The sequence below is a fragment of the Dasypus novemcinctus genome, chromosome X (assembly GCF_030445035.2).
Source record: "Dasypus novemcinctus isolate mDasNov1 chromosome X, mDasNov1.1.hap2, whole genome shotgun sequence".
NCBI lineage: Eukaryota > Metazoa > Chordata > Mammalia > Cingulata > Dasypodidae > Dasypus > Dasypus novemcinctus.
Window position 1 is genome coordinate 110,154,979 of NC_080704.1, and position 21,894 is coordinate 110,176,872.

The following is a 21,894-nucleotide window of genomic DNA, read 5'->3' on the forward strand; positions in this document are numbered from 1 at the left end:
TCCCAACCTATCCATGTCTGCACAGGTCTTAGTTGTGGGAACTCACCTGCAGATATTCTGGACCACCCATTTTCTGACCTTGCTGGCAAATGCCTTGTGAGCTCATTATCACCAACAGCTGTGTCTTTAATTTCCGTGATATTCAGTAAGGAATTCTTAATTCTGGGATCTACAGACAGGTCATTATAAGTGACAAATCTGGTTCAGTAAGGAGGTGCAAGTAGATATCATTAACATGATATCATCTATAAGGGAAAATTGCAACACATGTTATCTTGGAAATCCTTAAAATTTCAGTTGAAAAATGGGAGTTTTACAATGTCATTCTGGTTGTGAAATTTCAGTTCCTAAAGTGGTGCTAATAGCAAACGTCATCAAATAACACAAAGCCATCAAGTATTCCAGTTGAAAGAAATTTATTTTTATCATCATCATCGTCATCATCAATCATCATTAGCATTAGTACAAAACTAAGTCCACTATTAAAAGAAAACAAAACACACCCCAAAAGCATGTGTCTTGCTGACAATGAGTCAAAAATATTATCTTCATGTACAAGAGACAGCACTCTGAGGCTACAGACCATATCACAGTTTAATAATCAATTCAATAATTCAGCCATAATTTATTGAGCACCTAAGCACAATGCGGGATTTTAAAATGCATACAAGAATCCCTTCTTTCAAGGAGTTTTATAGTCTAGTAGGAGGTATTCAAGAACACCAAGAAGAACTCATGGCTACATGAGATGAGTGACACAATGGGATAAGTGCCATAACAAATGTATGCGATTCTATGGAGAGAGACATCACAGGAGACTAACATCACATTCAGTTGGGGGACTCAGAAGACACACCATAGGGAATATGCATCTGAACTGCTCTTTGAAGAAATGGAAGGATTTTGGCCAACTGGCAATGTGAAGAAGGGGCACTACAGGTGGAGAGAATAGTGTGGGCTGACTCATGGTTATGGGAAAGTTCATGGCACGTTTGGGAATAGAACAATAGTCTGGTCTGGCTGGTGTATGAGATCTGTTTAAGTGGGAGTGTTATGATAAAATGCTGCAAGTTAACTGGGAACCATATTTTAAATAGCTTTGAATGGGTGACTAAGATTTCTGATCTATAATCTATGTCATAATAACTATGTTTATCCACACAAACAAAATATGCAATTATTTGTGAAGAGATATGATAATTTCATTTCTAGGTTTCTTTGGAATATGCAATGTTATCATCTTGCAATAAAAAATTCCTCAGCAGATAACACCAAGCAACCTATAATATTTTTTTTCTATTTTGCATGCAATTAAATCTCTTCCCTCAAAGTCTGTATCCTTTCCATCCAGAGACCACACCTCTTCTTACTCCCATTTTCAGGTCCACTAATTTTTGTGGCACTCGATCAGTTCAGGCAAGTACAATTTAGGGCTTCCAGCCACAGCTGCAGCCTTGAACCTAGGACCCACGGCCTTGAAAAGTGAGCATAGTGGTATAGGGGTAGTGAGTAATTTCAAGGAAATGTAGCCACCTGAGAAGTTCTATGGAATCCCCACCCTAAGAGTCAAAAGGAGTTCATTCAAATTGGAGTTCCTGATCCTCCACTCAGTTTAGGCTTGAGGCCAACTGGAAGGGTCCCACAACTCACAGTGCCAGATTAAGATCATCCATTTAAGTTTCCTCTTATTCTCAAGGAATTCCTTAAAGGAATGGCATTTCACCTGGTTTCAAGTTATTTAAAGGCATCCTCAGTCTGAGGCTACCACAGCTGTGGATAGCCTGAGGTGAGTTTCTTTATCTGTCCATTGAATCCTGTTGGGCTTTGTCTGTGCCCCACAGGCTGGTAGTTGGGAACTTCTCCCAAGCAATAATGATTCACAGATGCTAAGGAAAAGGAATCCAAGCCGAAGAAGTAGGAGCTATGTACAATCAACCCAGGAAGGCTTAGAATAACGAAGATTCCATAGACACATTTCCTGCAATTGGTCAGTCTTTCAGCTCTTTCCTGGAGGGAGACTTCCTCTGTAGGAAGTCATGTATAGCAGTGGTGATGCCCCATGTCACGCTGGACCTTAGGATGACCAGGGAACCTCCACGGTAGATCAGGAGCACCTTTCGGCCCCGAGAGTACCACACATCTTGGACAGAGGCCCACAGGCTTGGCATGCTCTGCCAGCCAACATGCGACTGCATATTGGCAACCAGCACAATCAGAGGATATAGAACTAGGCAGGTGATTGTTCCATTGACACTACCAGACACCAAGGCAGGAACCCAGTGGGGCAGGCCTTGCTCTGCCAAGCCATTCTGGATAGGGTCCTTGAAGGAGAAGTATAGAGCACTCCCAAGGCTGTTCCTCATGAGGACAGGCCAGAAACCACGATAGTAGCCCAGTGACAGCCGCCCCCAAAGCCCATAAGAGTTGAATTCCTTGAGAATGCTGAAGGTACTGGGGAAGCGGGCTTGCTTGCGACCATCCTGGAGCACATTTTGCACCCTTTCAAAAGGGCTGAGCACCACAGCCTCCACCACACCAGACATGAGCCCTGCAGCCCAGCGGTGTCCCAGAGAGTGTGGCCCAACAGGGGAGAGCAAGCCCAGCAGGCTATCGTAAGTCCCAAACAGTAGAGTACCTTGTAATGTCTTGGAAAGAAGAGGGGGATAGATTCCCCGGTAGAAGTATTTAGGACCTTCATGCCAAAGCTGTCTCACAGCCTCTGACACTGCCATAGCATGGATCTGTTGTCGGAAGACAACCTTATAGATAGGAAAGGTCAGAAAAGTAGACATAAAGTTGGAAACGGCCCCAAGGGCATAGGCCTGAGGGTGCCAGCTTTTCTTTCCTGGAACCTCTGCTCGTGTCCTTGGCTGAAGCTCCATCCGGAGAGAGTGATTCTTCTCCCCCATTCTGAAGGCACCTGGATGCTGATGGAAGAAACTGGTAAGAGTGAAAAAAGAGAGGTTAAGCTGACCATCTAAATCTGTTGGTGCACATTTTCATAGCTTAATAAGAAAGAGAGTCTCAAGAAGCTCAGCTCTAAGGAAACAAGCAGCTCTCTGGGCCAGTTTTGGAGAAATAGTCACACCTTTAAGAACTAAAGCATTCATTGACCTAAATTAAAACTAAAGCAGTTAGCTCCTCTGGACAGAGTCACCTCTATAGTGTTTGGCTAATACAGAAAGTTCCAGTATTCAAATAAAGGTAAGATTGATGAAAATACATTTGGGAAAGGGGGAGGCACCTTAGCCTATTGCATTCAGCTTTCACCAAATGAAACTTAATCAGTCACATTGGATAAATTACCAGAATAATTGTTGCTATTTCCTTTCCCAAAAAAGTAGCAGTACTCGATAGAGGCAGAAAGGTATTCAAAAGTTGTACAATGCTTTCACTTAAAGTTGGTAGTAAGTTTAGGGAAGGGAATGGAGGGGAGGGGAGAGCAGGGGAGGGCAGGGGAGAGGAGGAGTTTCTGCTCTTGTAGATTTCCATGGAGGTTGTAGCTACTTCATGGAAACATTTCCTCCACCCTTTCCCGCCTTCAGCACACACACACCAAATTGGGGAAAGGGAAGAGTGGCTGCTCCTTGAAGCTCAGCACCTAGAGGCTCAGCATCTGGCAACTTGCAAGCCTAACCTTGCAGACCTATAGCTATATAATAGAGCACTTTCTCAATTCTGGCACTACTGATATTTTGTGCCAGAAAATTCTGTGTGTGTCATTTCCTATGCATTGTAGGATGTTTAGAAGCAGTCAGTAGCACCCCTCTAAGTCGTGATAACCAAAGATGTCTCCAGACACTGCCATATGTCCCCTGGGGGGAGGGGATTACCTCAGGTTGAGAACCACTGCACTAGAGGTACAGCTCAGAACCCAAACCTACTGCGTCCACGGAGAAAGGTCTGAGAACAAGTGGATGATATGAGAAGCAACTCGGGAGCCAGGCCACATGAAGGAACTTTGGGATAGAGAAGAAATAAATGCTCAGAGCAGATCTGAGGGTGTGAGAGAGATTGCCATGAAGGAAACAGGGTCTCTATTGGGTTGAAAGGACAGAGTGCACAGCAGTCAGAGAGAGTGCATCAGGGGAGAGGAAGCACAGAGCTGTATGGGTAGCAGACAGGTTAAGAGCAGGGTAACTAAGTAAGGTGACTCACATCAAGACTGACAGTGACAGTCAGCCTGGTAAGGAATCGCAGACCCCAGGGTTTCACACAGAACCTTGGGCTGTGTTGTCTCAGGGATGGCACAGGTGAAGGTTCACAGGGAGGGGTGTTGGTGTTCTAATTTTGCTAGAGGCTGATGGTTCATTCAGTAAGGACAAAGGAGCTGCAGTGATGTCCTTAGGGAGGGGTAGAGGCCAGGCACTGTAAGAAGCCCACTGCAGCCTTCCCTGGGCTGCCATGCCCAGAACTGGCCTGAAGTGCTTCTAGAAACACCCCATCAGCTCCTCCCTGGCTTCTTGTTCCTGCTCCAACCATGATCCCACAATCTGACCTTACAACCACCCCCCTTCCTCTGGAGCCACACTCATCTCTTGGTAGAGGGGGTGGAGGTCCAGCCTTCTCTGCTCTGCTCATCACCACCACCATCCCTTCCAACATTTGAAGGCTGCTTAGCCCCCTTAACCTTCATGGCCAGTAAGGGCCATGGGAGAGCACCACTGCCTCTCACCCTTTAGCTGAGAGCTGTCCAGGAACAAAGACTCAAGGGGCCCACTCCATGCATCCCTTTGGGGCACCGCTGGGCCCCTGGCAGCAATTTCCATCTCTCCAGAGCAAAAGGGGACCTTTCCCCCACCCCCAGGTAGTAGGCAGCTCCACTTAGGCTTCCAAATCCACACCTGCCCCCCCCAACTTTCTCCACTTTTCTTACCAAGGGTCTTCTTCCCCAAATCTAACTTGTGCATAAAGTCAGGTGGCAAGGTAAATGTCCCCTCTTCGACCTCAAAATGCAATAATGTTCCACTTCCTCCCAGCCAATAAATAAAATCCAGTAGGTCCAATATGGAGGCTCCCATGCTAAGTCTCATGTCAGCAAAGCCAAAAACCTAAGATAGTTTCTAGTTCCTGGAAAGGCCCAGCTTGCCCAGAAAACAATATTTAAATACAGCTGATCAGTTATCACAGTTAGCTTCCTCATTCCTAAGCAATCATCTGCTCCCTACTTTGTAAGACCCCCATAAGTAAAATGGAAACTTAATGTTGGCCAATCAGAACATTTCGTCACTTGCTCCCATATTCCCCCTATAGGAGCTTCTCCTTTCCATCCCCTCAGAGGAGCTTCCTTCTACTTTCTGAATGGAATGCTGCCCGATTCCTGAATCACTCAATAGAGCTGTGAAATCCTAAATTGCATGATAAGTTTTTCTTTCATGACTGCCTTTTTCTGAGTAACTTATAAATGTGTTGATTGACTATGTAGGCCTGCTTATATAGTAGAAAGAAATTTGGACTAGGATTTGGGATGCCAACATTCTTAGCACCAGTTCTGCTATCCACTTCTGTGTGGCTTTTAGAATTCATTTACATTTTGGAGCCTCATCTACCCAAGTTATAAAATATGCAAATAAGACAAAATGCTCTCTAGGCATCTTTATACTATACAGTGTCACAGGGGTTTGCTCTGTGGGTGGGAATTTGAGCAAATATTTGGTAGAGGAATTATGCTTTCATATTCCCATTTCCCTCTGCCATTTTTACAGATCATTTTCAGGGATTAAAGGTGAGCAATAATTTAGAAGTGACTTACCTTAAGTGTTTAATTCATCATTCTAAAAGCATCTAATTCATTGTATTTTATGGATATGGGACAGGGAGTCCACTTTTCTCCTATGTTTGTTTGTTTGTTTTTATTATTAAATCCTTAATCCTCTTACTGGAGTTCCTTATATGTGGAATGAAATTCAGACAGAAAGGGAGAAAGCCACAGAAGCAAGAAGTGAAATCAAGAGAAGGGAGAAACCAGGAGATACCACCATGTGGAACCAAGGATCACTGGCAGTCAGTCCTCAGGAAAAAAACATCATCCTGATGATGCCTTGATTTGGACATTTTCCCAGCCTCAAACTGTGATTGAATAAATTCCTGTTGTTTAAACTGACCCATTTTATGGTATTTGTTTGAGCAGCTAGGAAACTAAAATACTTCCTAACCTTACCACCTGTCTTCATAGAGCACATGCTCCTGTGGAATGCTCTCAGGCCCACCCGAACCAGATGAAGTGTGTATTTTGGAACAAATCCTGTGTTCACATGGGAGGCAGGGAAGACCTTTCTTCCATAATGCAAAAGTGCGATGTAAACAATCCCAGGATAGTCTGGCCCTTTAACATGAATTCCAAAGGAGAGACCACAGAATGGACTTGGAGTTTGCTTTGAGCAGATTATCACCTGTACCCTATGACCTGCCTCCTATTTTGCAGTCAAGCAAAATGAGCTTGGGGATTCCAGACTCCCCTGGCCACCTAGTCTCAATGGATAGCCTATGTGTATACCCCAGGATCAAGTCCCACATTTGTCTATTATTTAGGGCATCCCTTGGCCAGTCTTTTGGTCAGCTCACAAACATGTATTGATCATCTAATCATCATCCACTGCTGAATCACTGTGGATAAATTACTTTGGAGCTAAAGATGAATACAACTTGGTCCCTGCCTTCAAAGAGCTTGGGAATCTAGTGTGGGAGATAGGTCAATAATGAACTAAACAATACTGTAAAGCAAAATAAAGCGTGTGCAAAACAAGGTTGGAGCAGACACACAAGAAACATTTACTCCATAGGGAACAAAGAGCACCCAAAAAAATTCCGATGCGATCCTTGATGGATGAGTAGGCCCTTGTCAGATGGCAAAGTGAAGGCGGGCATTCTAGACTGAGGAAGAATCCAGACTAAGGTATTAGGGTTGCATGGGGCTGTTGCTCTGTCACGTCCTAGGTTTATGGCCTCAGCTAAGTCTCCACCTCTCTGAGCCTCAGTAACCTTATCTATGAAATGATTGTCATAAAGGTTGCATGAGATGAAGTATATAAAGTGCTTAGCATAGTATCTAGTATATAAGTCACCTCATAAGTTAATTTACGGAAACGGACTTGGCCCAGTGGTTAGGGCGTCTGTCTACCACATGGGAGGTCCGCGGTTCAAACCCCGGGCCTCCTTGACCCGTGTGGAGCTGGCCCACGCGCAGTGCTGATGCGCGCAAGGAGTGCCCTGCCACGCAGGGGTGTCCCCTGCGTAGGGGAGCCCCACGCGCAAGGAGTGCGCCCCGTAAGGAGAGCCGCCCAATGTGAAAGAAAGTGCAGCCTGCCCAGGAATGGCGCTGCCCACACTTCCCGTGCCGCTGACGACAACAGAAGTGGACAAAGAAACAAGATGCAGCAAATAGACACAAAGAACAGACAACCGGGGGAGGGGGGAAATTAAATAAATAAATAAATCTTTAAAAAAAAGTTAAATTAGTAGTTTCAATTTAAAAATGAAATAATGGAAAGAAGGCTCTAATCTGTCTAATGCACTGGGTCATCTGCAGAATGCATTTTAAATTGCTTGTATGGAAAACAGCAGAGAACAGCAGTTCACGGGCTTTGGCGTTTGAGGGTCCTGGGTTAGAGTCCCAGGCCTCAGTTTTCAAGTTGTGTGGCCTTATACAGTTACCTAAGCTCTCTGAAACTGTTTCTGTATCTTCAAAATGGGATAACAATTTCTGTCTCAAGAGGGTTGCTGAAAAGCTTTAAAGGAGATGGAAAGTTCCAGGCACAGAGGAGGCAGCAGCCAAAAGTACCTATTATTCTTTCAAAGGAAAGCTTTAGCTCCTAACCATCAGGTTTTTAAGGTTTATTTGTTGAAATTGGAAAATGTGGCCTCAGTAGAGCTATGAGGCCTGAGATACCAGATGTTCTGCATCCTATTAGAGTCAGGCTAGTGAATGCTCCTCCCAGCCTTGCAGGAAGAGACCCTCAATTTGTTCTAATGGCCTAATGTAGGCACCTTTACACAATTCATTTCCTGTCATGCTTTTGTCAGAGCTCAGAGATCCAGTCTTTGTCCTATCTGATCCTGCCCCCACCAGGTCAAACAGCAGATCACCTGATTTGGTGATAAAGCCAATTTAAATGTAGAACAAGTGTCTGCTGAGAGACCAGGGTCAGATGTCAAGGTACTGGAGAGCAGAAGAAAGAGGAAACCCCAGAGCTACTGCCAACATCACCTCTGTGTGAAGTGAATAACCTACATTCACTCTACCTCCCACATACTCCCCACCCTCACCCCGCTGCCACCACCTCTTCACTGTTATAATTCTTAGGTGGAGGGTGTGCTGTCTCCGAATATGATTTGTTTACTCCAAGGAATTCTAATTATTTGGCTTGGAAATAAGAATGCAGAAAGGAAGTGAAGTACCTTGGTAGGCTGAAGATTAACTCAGCAGTAGCCAAAGGGCATCAGACTCTATTCACTTGCTTCCAAGGAAGTCAAGAACAAGAAAGAGCAATTCCTTTGCGCGTGGGAAGTCCAATTTTGCAATGCATGTTACCACCACCCCTCAAACTCCAAAATCCCCACAGGGGCCTCTAGCCACACCCTTCATAAGGGAAGGAAGACCTGCTCTCCAAGAAAAAAAAGTAAGGAAAAATGGAGCAGGTTTCCCAGTCACTGGCTTCACGGCCCATTCACTCTGGACAGCCCTGCATGCGGTTTCCATGGAGTTGCTCCTTTGCTGGGGCCAATGATGCCAAATCCAACAAAGGAGAAGTCCCCTCAAGAGCTCACAGAAGGGCAACCTAGCAACCTATCCACGAACCAGGAAAAGGAAGAGCTGTATTAGTGACTGAGAGTTGTGGTCCTGGAGTCTGGTCAAATTGTGTTTCACTTCTCATGCTTCTTCCTCAAGTACAAGTAGAAGCAGGAAGATGTTATAAAGATTGTAGGGGAGTTGTTCTTAACCATTTCTGGGCCATAGACTCAACTGAAAACCTACAAAGCTATGGAATCAGAAAATATAGAGTCCAAAATCTTTGCATACAATTTCAGGAACATCATGGATCCCAGGTAGGAACCTCTGCTCTGGAGTCGCATTTCAAGATGGCTATGCTGTGGACAGACACATTGGTTGCAGGCCCATTTGCTTATTAACCTCAGTATGATAAGGTATTTAGAGCAATGGTTCACAAACCTCTCTATGCCCTAAAATCAACTACAGCCCTGGTTAAAGATACAAAATCATACTCCCCACACCTAATCCTCATAAATCAGAATCTTCCAGAGCTGGGACCCAGGAATCTGCGTTTCTAACCAGCCTTCCAGAATGATTCTGTTACAGCCAGTCTTACACCCATACTTTGGTGAGAACTGGCTAATAGTATGGGTTTTGAAGTCAGAGAGACTTAGCCCAAATTTTGGCTTCACCTTGTAACTTCAGGCAAGTCATTTCATCTCTTTGAGCCTTGTCTCCTTTGGGATCATAATCAGTTCGAATGTCATAAATGGCTGTAGAAATCATATTACTTTTATAAGCAGGCGGCTTGTAGTGTTGTAAAAAAGTGGTAGAAAAAAGGGAAAGGTGCCTTAGTTTCCTCTTCTGAACAACGAGTGCCATAAAAGTTGCCTTCCTCCTCTCTCCACTCTTTCTCCACCATCACACAAAGGCCGCTATAGAGATAGTTTGAGACCATGTATGTAAAATTGAATTCTAGGCCATGAAGCAGGGCAGAGCGTGCATCTGGAGAACAGACCTGGGTGCAAAACCGAGTGCTGATAATTATATGCTGCATGATGTACAGCAAGATGCATAACCTCTCAGTTTCCTTATCTGTGAAATGGAGGTAATAGTCCATTGTTCACTAATTCTATAGTCCCAAGTAGGCCCTCCCATCCCAGCTTTGGCTGCTCTCTACTACCCCTTAATCTGGCAGTAGAGAGGAGCGTTTACAAAGGGGCAGTCAAGTGGACTTGGATGTGCGCTCTTAGTTCTGCACTTCCTAACCACTGTGCCTGGATGCTAAAGTTCCCTCTCTATTAAATGGGCATACTGCTACCTCCTTCACAAGGCTGCTGAGAGGAATAAATGCAAGTCCCTGCAAGCACATTTACACACAGAAAGCGTTCAGTAAATGCTTTTTCCCCCTCCACTCAATACAAAGGTGAGGAACTCTCATTGTTCACTTGATTTCTGTCCCACCTCTTGTTTAAGGCATGTGGTCTCAAAGCGCGGAGACCAGTCGAGAGGGAAGGGAGAGAGAGAAGAGAAGCGAGGGGAAAGCAGCAAACTCACGGGCAAAATGCAAACCGATCCGGTCCGCGCGTCTGAGCTGTACCTGACACAACGCCAGCTCCCGCGTAGGTCTGCCGCAGCCCCCGCCACGCCCGCTCCGCACTTGCTAGTATTAGCATCAGGGCAGGAGGCCGCACAGGGAGCCCGCCTCCGCGCGGCGCTGATTGGCCGCGCCGCCCTGCTCGTCACGCTCTTCCGTCTCAATGGGTACCGGCTAAAAGCTGCCGCTGCTGCTGCTTGGAGGGTCGAGTAAGGGCGCGGGCGCAGCAGCTCAGTCTGGCAGCCCCAGGTAGCTTAGCGGCGGAGGAGACGCCCGGGCTTTTTACCCTGCAGAGAGGTGGAGACCGGAAGGCAGAATCCACAGCTGTCGATCTTGGAGTATCCGGTGCCCTCAGGCGAGCACAGGTAAAGAAAGGGGGCGTGATGGCCCGGCGCTGAGAGCGGAGAGAGAAGTCCCGCAGGCCCTGGGCTACTCGTGCTTGGCCACTCGATAACCGCGAGGCTGGGCCAGGGGCACTCTCGTAGCCTGGCTCCGCTGCGGGAGGAGGTGGGGCTCGACTGTATGCTGCCGAAGAGGTAGATTTGCCTGGATTGAGGCAGGGGGGTGTTGGTAGTGCATTTTCGTGGGGGGGGGGGGGGGGGCCGTGAAGGGCAGGGGGAATCGCAGACTGTCTGACGTGAACGCCCCTCTCCTCTCCTCATCTCTTCCTGGGGAGGAATATGTGGGTGTGCATGTCCAATCCCTTTTCCCTTTTTCCGCGGCAGGCCGTCAAAGCCGACTCCTGCGTGGCCGATTGCAGAGCTGGTAGGCCGACGGTTTCCGGGGGGGAAGTGTAGTTGGGGGAAGCGGGCAGCACTTCGGCTTGGCATTCAGGTGGGAGAGAGAATTTTCTGCCTGGCGACTTCGGAGGGAGGGGAGGGGGGGCCAGGGGAAAGAGGGAATGAGGGGACGGGGGCGGGGCGGGGCGGGGCGGGAGGAGCGAGGAAGCTCCTTCAGACGCTTCGGTTCCTTTCTCTGACCGCCGCTGCAGCGCAGGCTTGACGCCCTATGGACCCGGATCCACCCGGGGTGGACCGAGGCCCACCACACCCCCTGGCGAGCTTTCACCCAGGGCGCTGTGCCAGGGGCTGCAAGTGAAATAAAGGGTCGTGCTGGTTCCTGAACTTACGTAAGAATCGGAGAGGGGGGTGTGGTTGAGGCCCTGCGGTTAATGAGATCTTATTTATTCTCACAAATCCGTGAGACTTAGGCCACTGCGCTCTATCCTGAGAGCCCAATATTGGCTTCGCACACAATGACACCTAAAAGGCAAAGTAACAGTTGCCGTCCCTCTTGGATGATTGGCGGGAGGGAATGGATGTGGCTCTGAAAGGCGCTTCACTGGCACCTGGTAATTGCTAGTCTTCTGCTGCTTATTTTAAGGGCATTGGGCAGATATAAAATGTACTGCAGGGTATTTAGGACGGGAGAGAATGTGGCTGCAGATGGTTTTCCTGCAGCTTGCTACCTTATTGATCTTTTCTTTTTCTTTTTTGCTTTACAATCCCTGTTGAGAGATACAAGGAAGGCAGAGCCAAAGGCCTTTGGGGATTCCTCCTGCAGATTAGGCTTTTCTAAAAATCCTGAGCATCTTGTTGTATTCAGATAGGTGATCATTGTCGATCATGGCAAGCATTATTTGCACATGTGGGTAACAGCAGGCAGGGAAATGCACCCTTGCTGCCTTGGGCCCATTCCATGCTGAGGTCCCTGGGGAGGAGTCTTGGTCCTTTAATAGGCAACATGACTGGGAAAAACATGAAGTTGTTTTCCGGGAAGGTAGTGCCAGTCCAGGGGGAAGAAACCTTTGAAAACTGGCTGATCCAAGTCAGTGGGATCCTGCCAGATTGAAATATGTCTGAGGAGGAAAAGCTCAAGTGCTTGATGAAAACTCTTAGGGGCCCTGCCTGGGACATCATGTGATTGCTTCCGGCAGCCAACCCCACCTTAAGTGTGGCTGATTTCTTGCAGGCAATGAAATTGGTGTTTGCGGAGTCTGAAAGCAGTGTGACTGCCCATGGTAAATTTTTTTTAACACCTTGCAGGTTCAGGGGGAGAAAACTTCCCTTAATGTGATCTGTTTAGAGGTGCAGCTCCAGAATGCTATTCAGGCTGGGATTATACCTGAGAAAGATGCAAACCAGACTCGCCTGCACCAGCTCCTTTTAGGGGCTGAACTGACTAGGAACCTGCACTTCAGGCTTAAGGATCTTCTCGGGATGTATGCAAATGAGCAGGGGCAGCTTCCCAGTTTCCTGGAGGTAATCAGGATGATAACAGAGGAAGAGGATTGGGATGGCAATTTTATTAAACGGAAGCGACCCACAAGATCAGAGAGAGGGGCCAGCCCTGTGGCATTTCAGGACCCCCTGATGACAGCCATGGGCAGTGCTGACTGCAATGTGATAGAGATAGATGACTCGAGGATGTGATCCTGGTGAGATCTTGGGACCCTCTACTTTCATCCTCGAACCCCCCCCACCCCCCACCCCCACCCGATGCAGGGCCAGACCCCAGGATCATATGCTGCTCATTGATTCCCTCAGAAGTTCCTGGGCCCAATCTCCTTCCACCAGTGCTGGTTCTGGATATAAGCAAGATGGTCTTGGGAATAAGTATAGAGCCAGGAAGCAAAAATACACAATCCACTGTTCATACTGTAGTGAGGAGGGCCACTCCAAAGACACCTGTGACAATGAGAGCAACCAGGCCCAGGTGTTTGAGAATCTGCTTATCACTCTGCAGGAACTGATTAAAGCAAAGGAGGAAGGGTCAAAAGAGGCCCCTGGCTGTAAATGAACATTTACCCATATTCAGAGCCTGGTGATGAGAAAACTGGAGAATTGCATGAATTAATCCACAAAGGGGCTTTATTTTGGAGAAGAGGAGAACAGGCCTTGGATACCAGCAAACCAAGGGGATGGCCTAATCTCTATTCCTGCTCTATCCCACCCTGTTCTGTGTTTATTTCCTTGATGGCTTTATTTTCTTTGTGAAGTCTAACTCTGTTAAATGTTCACAAAGATAAAAATATAAAAACTAAAGTAAAAATGACCTTGAACACCTATATAGCTATGGTCAACCCTTTGATGAATGTCCTTCTAGATATTTCCCTATATCTTCTAGATATATGTATAGATTAAAGTGATCAAATATACATGTTGCTCTATTTGCTGTATTATTTCACCAAATAATTTATGTTGTAGACCTCTTTCTATGTAAATGAATATATATCAGCATCTATTTTTTTTAATATATATATTTTTTATTTCTCTCCCCTTCCCTCCCCCCCAGTACTCTGTTCTCTGTGTCCATTTGCTGCATGTTCTTTGTCCGCTCCTGTTGTTGTCAGCGCACAGGAATCTGTGTTTCTTTTCGTTGTGTCATCTTGCTATGTTAGCTCTCCGTGTGTGCAGTGCCATTCCTGAGCAAGCTGCACTTCTTTCGCGCTGGGCGGCTCTCCTTATGGGGCGCACTCCTTGCGCGTCGGGCTCCCCTACACAGGGGACACCCCTGTGTGTCAGGGCACTCCTTGAGTGCATCAGCACTGTGCATGGACCAGCTCCACACAGGTCAAGGAGGCCTGGGGTTTGAACTGCAGACCTCCCATGTGGTAGACGGATGCCCTATCCACTGGGCCAAGTCCACTTCCCAATCAGCATCTATTTTAATGTCTCTGTGTAATACTACTTTTAGGAAAAAATAAAGGAACAATAAAGCTATCATAAGAAGGTACACTGGTGGGGAGGTCATGCCGTGAGGTGGAGTTTTCACCCCATTTTATAAATGAGGGAAAGGGAAACCAATTATCTCCCAATGAGCCCATTACCATAACCGACCTCTCTCTGAGGTCATATAGCCAAACTCTGTGCCCACCTAATATTGTCCCAATGCTTGCTTCTCAGAGGAGTCATGACTAGGGTGAAGGGCAAGATAATAGCCCTTCTTCTGAACTGCAGCTTTCCTTTTCTGGGTGGAATCCTTCTATTGCTGCTGTTGCTGCTTCTGGACAACACCTGGCTGCAATAATGAGTTTGTCCTTTAGGCTGACACTACCCTCTCCCTCCTCCTTAATTAAGGAGAGAGAGCTACTCATGGGAGTTCAGCACCAGAAGGCTCAGCCTCACCCTAGCTACAAAGCCTCACCCTACCTACATACTAGAAGGCACAGGCAGCCTGAGGACTCCAAGCTAATCCTGCCCCTGACCCAAGAAACAGGAATAGCTGGAGAGGGATGAAAAGCAATTTGGGCCACCGGGGTATGTGAAAGAATAAGGGTTTCGGAAAGCTAGATCCCATATACCATTTTAGAAGAACTGAGGGCATTAATAGGGGAGAGAGAGCAGAGAAGTACCCTCCCACTGACTCCTGTCCCATTTTCTGGCCTCAGATTGGAGATTGATAAAAAGAGGGCAAGTGTGACCTCAGACACTGGGGGTCCCATGTTTCTTGTAGGTACATTAGTCCCTATCCTTGTGAGCAGGACTAGACTAGTGTGTGTGTGGGGGGGTGACTTCCTTTAAGGCAGGTAGCAGATAGTGAAATGAATGTGCAGATCTGAGAACCCAAGGTTGTTTATCAAGAAGGAAATGTACTCTACTGGGCTGAGAGGACAGTATGCAGCACTGAGAAAGGGTGTGTTAGGTGAAAGGAAGTGGAGCTGTATGGGTAGCATTTGGGGCGAGGGCAGGATGACAGGGACAGGCAGCCTGGTAAGGGATTGCAGACCCCAGTGTTTCACACAGAACCCTGGACTGTGTTGTCTCAGGGATGGCACAGGTGGAGGGTCACAGGGAGGGGTGTTGGGGTTCTAATTTTGCTAGAGGCTGATGGTTCACTCAGTAAGGACAAAGGACCTGCAGGCTGATGTCTTCAGGGAGGGGTAGAGGCCAGATACTGTAAGAAGCCTGCTGCTATGGGCTGCCATGCCCAGAACTGGCCTGAAGTGCTTCTTTTAGAAACACCCCATCAGCTCCTCCCTGGCTTCTTGCTCCTGCTCTATCCAAGATCCCACAGTCTGACCTTACAACCACCCCCTTCCCCTGGGGTCACACTCATTCTTTGGCGGAGGGGGTGGAGGCTCAGCCTCCTGTACTCTGCTCCTCACCACCACCTCCACCTCCCTCCACCATTAGATGTTTGCCTTAAACTTCAGTCTTCAGAACAATCATAGCCAGGAACAAAGACACATCTTCGACACTTCTAGACCCCTGGCAACAACCTCCATCTCTCCAGAGCAACAGGGGACTCTTTCCCCACCCTAACATTGGAGGCAACTCTGCTCAGGCCCCAAAAGCCACAGCACACATACATCCCACCCCTGCCCTGCAACATTTGCCAGCTCTCATAGGTTTATAAACCTTTATTCTTATTCCACTTCCTGCTCTCCTTTTTGCAATTTTACTATATAAATACCTGTTCAGTGATTTTCCTGGCTAACCAGTAAATAGTCATAAATCATTTCTGGACCAGATAGATTAAAAAGAAGAAGAAAATGCTAAATCTACCATCTCCTTCCTTTTCACTGGAGGCAACTTGGTGGTTCAGTAGAGAATGTTGCTTTGAAAGTCTGTTCTATAATTCATCTCCTTTTTCTTCCTTCCCCCACCTTCTCTGTTTTGTAAACCTGATATTGTCTAAATTTTTATTTCACCAAAATGTCATAAATCTGACACCTTTTCCCACTTTGTGTTACATAGGTATTTCCTTTGTTCTATAAATATTTATTCTCCCTAATTGAACAACATGGAACCGATAACCTGGCATTCAGATCAGACTAAGGGAGTTAGCTGAAAGAAGGCTTTAGATATTTTTATATGATACCCTCCATTTAAAATTACTTTTTTTTCTTCCTTTATTTTTTCATTCTCATTAGTTGTTAAGAGGTGAAAATTACTCTTTTGTCTTGTCAGAAGAAATAGCCTTCAGTGACCACCTTTTGCATGGTCTCTCTCTTATTACAATCTTCCCTTGGTTTCCATGACACCCCTGTGTCATAATTAACCCCCCCCCACCCATGTCAGTGTCTACTTATCAGTCTCTTTTCCTCAATCTTTCTCTGCTGGATCCTTCCATAATAGCAAAAAAAATAAAAGCACTGCAAATGTGATTTATTAAAATCTTATTGTGTGCTAGGCATCCTGTGCCAGCCTCTTTAAATGCATCATCTCCTTTAATCCTCATATCAACCCCATAAGATAAGTGCTACAAATAACTTCCTAATTCTAATATACTATTAATAGTAACTTAACTGCCATTTATTTACATATGTCTCAGATGAGGAAATGGGCAAGAAATTTAGGAAACTTGCTAAGGTCATGCAACTGGTTAGTGGTAGAGGCAGGAGTCAAACCCCAGGCTGACTGACTCCAAAGCCTGTGAACCTTACTTGTGTTAGCTCTCATGTGTGCAGAAACCTATGATGTATGTTATCTGGATATATCACCAAGAGGAAAGCTAGGTCTATAGATGTGAGGTGATTAGTCAGACATCATAAGAGCAAGTAGATTGTGTACCACACATAGTATGCAGTCTTTAAGAATCACTTGCTTGACAGAGAAGAGCCCTGTCTACCTTTCCCTTCCTTTCCCTCCAGGTTGCAGCTCTCCGTCAAGCTGCTTGGCAACCACCCTTCACCCTCAGAGTTGCATCATCATGGTCAATTCAAGTGTCACGTTTCCTGTTCATGCTTTCAGTGCAAATGGTTATGAATTTCACCTATGTAAGAGGAAACAGCAGCAAGTCTGTGGGGAAGGTGATGTTGGAGAACCTTTGTTACCTGATTGGAAAAAAGATCAGTTTACTTTCTCCTCTGGCACTAAATATGAATTCCAGATGAAGCTGAGGTATAAATATAGATTTTATGTAAGAGTGTACTAACCTTCTTTAATAATACCATTTGTTGTTATGGAAAGAACAAAAAGAATCAAATGTTCAAAAGCAACTCCTTTAAAAAACTAGAACAAATCAATATTTATTAAATTTCTGCATTGGGGAGGACTTTCTGTGGTTGAAAGTGATAAACATAGGGACATTGGATCAAGATGGCAGAGTGAGATGCTTTAGGGTTCTACCACCCCACAGAAGCTTTGCACAATCAGCAAGAACTGGCAGAAACATCTTTCTCAAGCTACAGAAAATATTAAGACTGCAGTAACAGGCTGAGCACCATGTCAAGAACAACTCCACTGAAAAGCAGTAGGATCTTGTGACACCCTGGGTGGTCCTTCTCCTACCCCATCACTGCCTCAGCATGGAGCTAGCTATTCCAGAACCTGCTTGTAAAGAAGGTGGTTCACTGAGCTCTCCTACAGAACAATGGGAGAAGAGTGAAGTGGCTGCTTAGAGCAACTGATTGCTGTCTTTAGGATAGACAGTGCAGTATCCCACTGTGAGGAAATTGTATTCTCAGAGAGAAAGAATCATTGTATTGTGTAAACAAGGGAATCCCTAGGGCCACATGCACATTCCCAAGACAAGAGGCATATACCAAAAGGATCAGGGTGGCCTCTATGCTTTGGTCTTGAACTATTCTCTAAACTGTGCATGGATGAGTCCTGAAAGAGAGCTTATACAGGTCAATCTGCAAAGACTTGGAAAGGTCTTTTATCTTTTTGTTGTTGTTGTTAGCTTCTGGCATTCAAGGAAAGCTCTACCAAAACACTAGCCGGATACAAGCTTAAGGAACAGATGCCTCAGAGTCTAAATTCTAGCAATAGCACACTAAAATGTCAAAATGTCCAGGATTCAACAAAAGAATTACAAAGCATACAAAGAAACAGAAAGTGATGACCCAGTCAGAAGAGAAGATCAAAGCATTAGACTCCATCAATGAGAAGGTCCAAACCTGATAAAGACATTTAAAAACTATACTAATATGCTAAAAGAGCTAAAGGAAAATATGGACAAAGAACTAGAGGAAATCAGGAAAACAATAGTTGGATACAAAGAGAATATCAATAGATGGAAATTATGAAAAGGAACCAAAGATGAAGACCACAGTAACAGAAATCTAAAATTCCATGTCTGGGTTCAACAGCAGATTGGAGCTGACAGAAATAAGAATCTGTAAACCTGAAGATAAGGCAGTTGAAATCATCCAGTCTGAGGGGCAGAAATAAGAAAGAATGAAAAAAAGTGAACAGAGCCTGACGCATCTGTGGGACACCATAGAGTGTACCAAAATACAAATCATGGGAGCCCCAAAAAGAGAATAAAGAAAGGGGCATAGAGACTGAAGAAACAATGTCTTAAAACTTAACAAAAGACATACAAAATACAACATCCAAGACATTCAAAGAACCACGAACAGGATAAATCCCAATAGACCCATGCCTTGCATATTATAATCAAACTGTCAAATGCCAAAGAGGAAGAGAGAATTCTGAAAGCCACAAGAGAGAAACAGCATGTCACATACAAGGGAGCCTCAATAAGATTAAGTGCAGATTTCTCATCAGAAACCATGAAGGAAAGAAAGCATTGAGAAGATATATTTAAAGTGCTGAAAACAAACAATTGCCAACCAAGTATTCTATATCTGGCAAAACTGTTTTTCAAAATGAGGAAGAGACATTCCTAGATACACAGAAGCTGGGGGGGTTCTTTACCACTAGACCAGCTACAAGAAATGCTAAAGGGAATTCTATGTATTGAAAAAAAAGGACAATAGACAATAGAATGAACAAGCATGAAAAAATAAAACTCTCTGATAAAGGTAATGACAGGTATAAATAGCAGTACTTTTGTGTTTTTGTTTTTTAACTCCCTTTTTTACTTCCCATAAGATCTAAAAGGCAAATGCATTAAATGTAATGAGAAATCAGTGGTTTTGGACTCATACTGTATAAACAGGTAATCTGTGACAAGAACTACATAAAGATGTTAGGACAGAGGGTTAGAGAAATAGTTTGTGTATACTATTGAAGTTAAGTTGTTATCAAAGCAAACGAGATTGTTATGATTTAGGATGTTAAATTTAAGCCCCATGCTAACTACAAAGAAAATATCAGAGAATATGCAAAGCTCATAGAGACAGAAATTAGAATACATGTTGCCACGGAAGAGGGGCAAGGGGAATGGGGAATTAATGCAAAATGGGCATAGGGTTTTTGTTTGGGAAGATGAGAAAGTTTAAGTAATGGAAGATGGTGAGGGTACAGCAGCATAGCAAATATGATTAATTCCACTGAATGGTATGCTTGGGAGTGGTGGAGATTGGAAAGTTTATGTTGTATATATGTTCCCACAATAAATTTTAAAAAGTAAGAAAAAAGAGCAACTAAATGAAAATGACAAAGGCAAGACAGGATCCTGGATGGGATCAAACAAGGGAGGAGAGAAGGTTCAAAAGGACATTAATAGGACATATAAAAACTGGAATATATACTGAAAGTTTTATATCATTGTTAAATGTCATGAACTTGAGAGCTAGCTGCACTTGAGGTGGATACAGAGGTGAATATCTTTTTTCTTAGGAAATGTACATGGAGATATTAAGGGTTGAAGGAGCATGATGTATACAATCTATTCTCAAGTGCTCAGAAAATGGATTAATAGAAATGTAGACAAAATGTACATATAGATGGATTAATAGGTTGATGGACAGATAAAATGATGTGACAAATGTGCCAAAATATTAAAATTGGTGGATCTGGGTATCTGGGGGGATAGGAGTATGCTGGTGTTCCCTGTGTGGGGTTTGTATTATATTTGTAACTGTCCTGTAAGTTTAAAAGTATTTCAAAACAAAAAGCTTTAAAATTTTAGAAAGTGATGAAAATATTATAAAGGAAAGGATTGATAATTTAGAATACCATATATAGAACTATTGTGACTCTAGCAATGAAAGAAACTGTATCATTGATGTGGAGACAGTGGCCATGGTAGTTGCTGAGGGCAGGGAGAGGGAAGAAGAAAAGTGATGTGGGGACATTTTTGGGATTTGGAGTTGTCCTAAATGATATTGCAGGGACAGATGCTGGACATTATAGATCCTGCCATAACCCACTGAATGGACTGGGGGGAGTGTAAACTATGATGTAAACTATAATCCATGTGGTGTAGTAGTGCTGCAAAATGTATTCACCAAATGCAATGAATGTGCCACAATGATGAAAGAGGTTGTTGATATGGGAGGAGTCGGGTGGGGTATGGGGTATGGGGGAACCTCTTATAATTTTTAATGTAACAGTTTTTGTGATCTATGTATCTTTAAAAAAAAACAAAAAATTCTAAACAAAAAAAAAGGCCATATTAACAGAAATAAAAAATCAGAAAGCTATGAAATATTGGCAACAAATATGACAGGAAGGGGAAGATGGCAACAAATAAGAGAAACAATAATAACAGCAAAGTTTTATTAGATAGCTAAGATTTATTAAGGTCTTACAAAGTGTCAGGCATGTTCTAAGAGTTTGACCTTTTTTAATTGGTGTGGTATATTTGTTACAACTGCTGAAAACACCTTTTTAATAATTGCACTATTAACTGTAGCCCATGATTTAACTTAGGGTTCACTGAGTTATGCTGTTTCATGGATTTTTTTAAAAATTTAATTTGGTACCTATATTAGCCAGGGGGTGCTGACACAAAATACCATAAATTGGTTGGTTTTTAAAGGGTATTTATTTGGGGTAGGAGCTTACAGTTACCTGGCCATAAAGCATAAGTTACTTCCCTCACCAAAGTCTATTTCCACATGTTGGAGCAAGATGGCTGCCAATGTCTGCGAGGGTTCAGGCTTCTTGGGTTCCTCTGGGCTCAGTTCCTCTGTTTTCTCCACAAGGTCAGCTGTAGACTATGAGCCTCTGTAGACTTTGCCTCTGTCCACAAAGTCAGCTGTAGACTGTCGAGTAAACATCTCTGTCTCTCTCCCTGGGGTTTCTGCCATGTCTAAGGAGCTGTCTCTATTCCTCTGTGTTCTTCTCCTGGCTCAGGTCCTCTCTTCCTGGGGCTTGCTTTTTCCTCTGTGTGCTTACTTCCTGGGGCTCCAGCTTAAGACTTCAGCATTAAACTTCAATATCAAATGTCCAACATCAAATACCCCCAACTCTGTTCTTTGCCATGCCTTTTATCTGTGAGTCCCCACCCACCAAGGGGTGGGGACTCAACACCCTAATGACATGGCCCAATCAAAGCCTAATCATAACTTTATCCTGACTAGGTACAGATCAGATTACATGCATAATGCAGTATCTATTTTTGGAATTCATAACCATATCAAACTGCTACAGTACCATATATACAACCTAATATTTTCCCTTTAACTGTATTCAAATACATGTGTAGCAGTTTGAAATTATTTTATGAATCCCCAAAAGAGAAATGTTGTATTGTAAACTAATCCATTCCTGTGGATGTGAGACCTATTTGGCTGGATTGTATCAGTGCGGCATGGTTCACGCTGAGTCTCTGCCCTCTTGCTGGGTCTGATATAAAGGGAGACAGATACTCAGGAGAGATGAAATAGGAACTGCCATTTCTTATTCTTCCCTGTGAGAGAAAAGACTCCTTTTTTGCCCACAGCTGAGCTGCAAGGACAAAAGCCCTAAGAGACAAGCCCTAAGCGAGGAGAGGGAGGACTACA

General features: G+C 44.6%; 2 protein-coding genes and 1 long non-coding RNA gene across 4 annotated transcripts in view; 2 read left to right on the plus strand and 1 right to left on the minus strand.

Annotated features, from left to right (window-relative positions):
• Positions 1 to 403: 403 nt before the first annotated feature.
• On the minus strand, positions 404 to 10,394 carry SLC25A53 (solute carrier family 25 member 53). The gene is made up of 2 exons (XM_004464103.5): positions 10,311 to 10,394; positions 404 to 2,940 (listed from the first exon to the last, which is right to left on the minus strand). Exon 2 carries the CDS (start codon positions 2,907 to 2,909, stop codon positions 1,989 to 1,991), a length of 921 nt encoding a protein of 306 aa, XP_004464160.1. The 5' UTR covers positions 2,910 to 2,940; positions 10,311 to 10,394; the 3' UTR covers positions 404 to 1,988.
• The window catches only part of LOC131277225 (uncharacterized), a 78,884-nt gene continuing 67,358 nt past the window's right edge, over positions 10,369 to 21,894 (plus strand). For both annotated transcript variants that reach the window (XR_011647893.1, XR_009184393.2), the window contains exon 1: positions 10,369 to 10,672. This is a non-coding gene — a long non-coding RNA (uncharacterized lncRNA). The remainder of the gene's footprint in view (positions 10,673 to 21,894) is intronic.
• ZCCHC18 (zinc finger CCHC-type containing 18) lies at positions 11,000 to 13,106 on the plus strand. Its single transcript, XM_071213247.1, is given in 4 exon segments — positions 11,000 to 11,072; positions 11,917 to 12,332; positions 12,335 to 12,729; positions 12,731 to 13,106. Coding segments are annotated over 4 exon segments (1,260 nt in total).

Bases quoted from the DNA above. Each gene is read 5' to 3' on its own strand.
- SLC25A53 (XM_004464103.5), bottom strand. From the start codon at position 2,909: ATGGGGGAGAAGAATCACTCTCTCCGGATGGAGCTTCAGCCAAGGACA.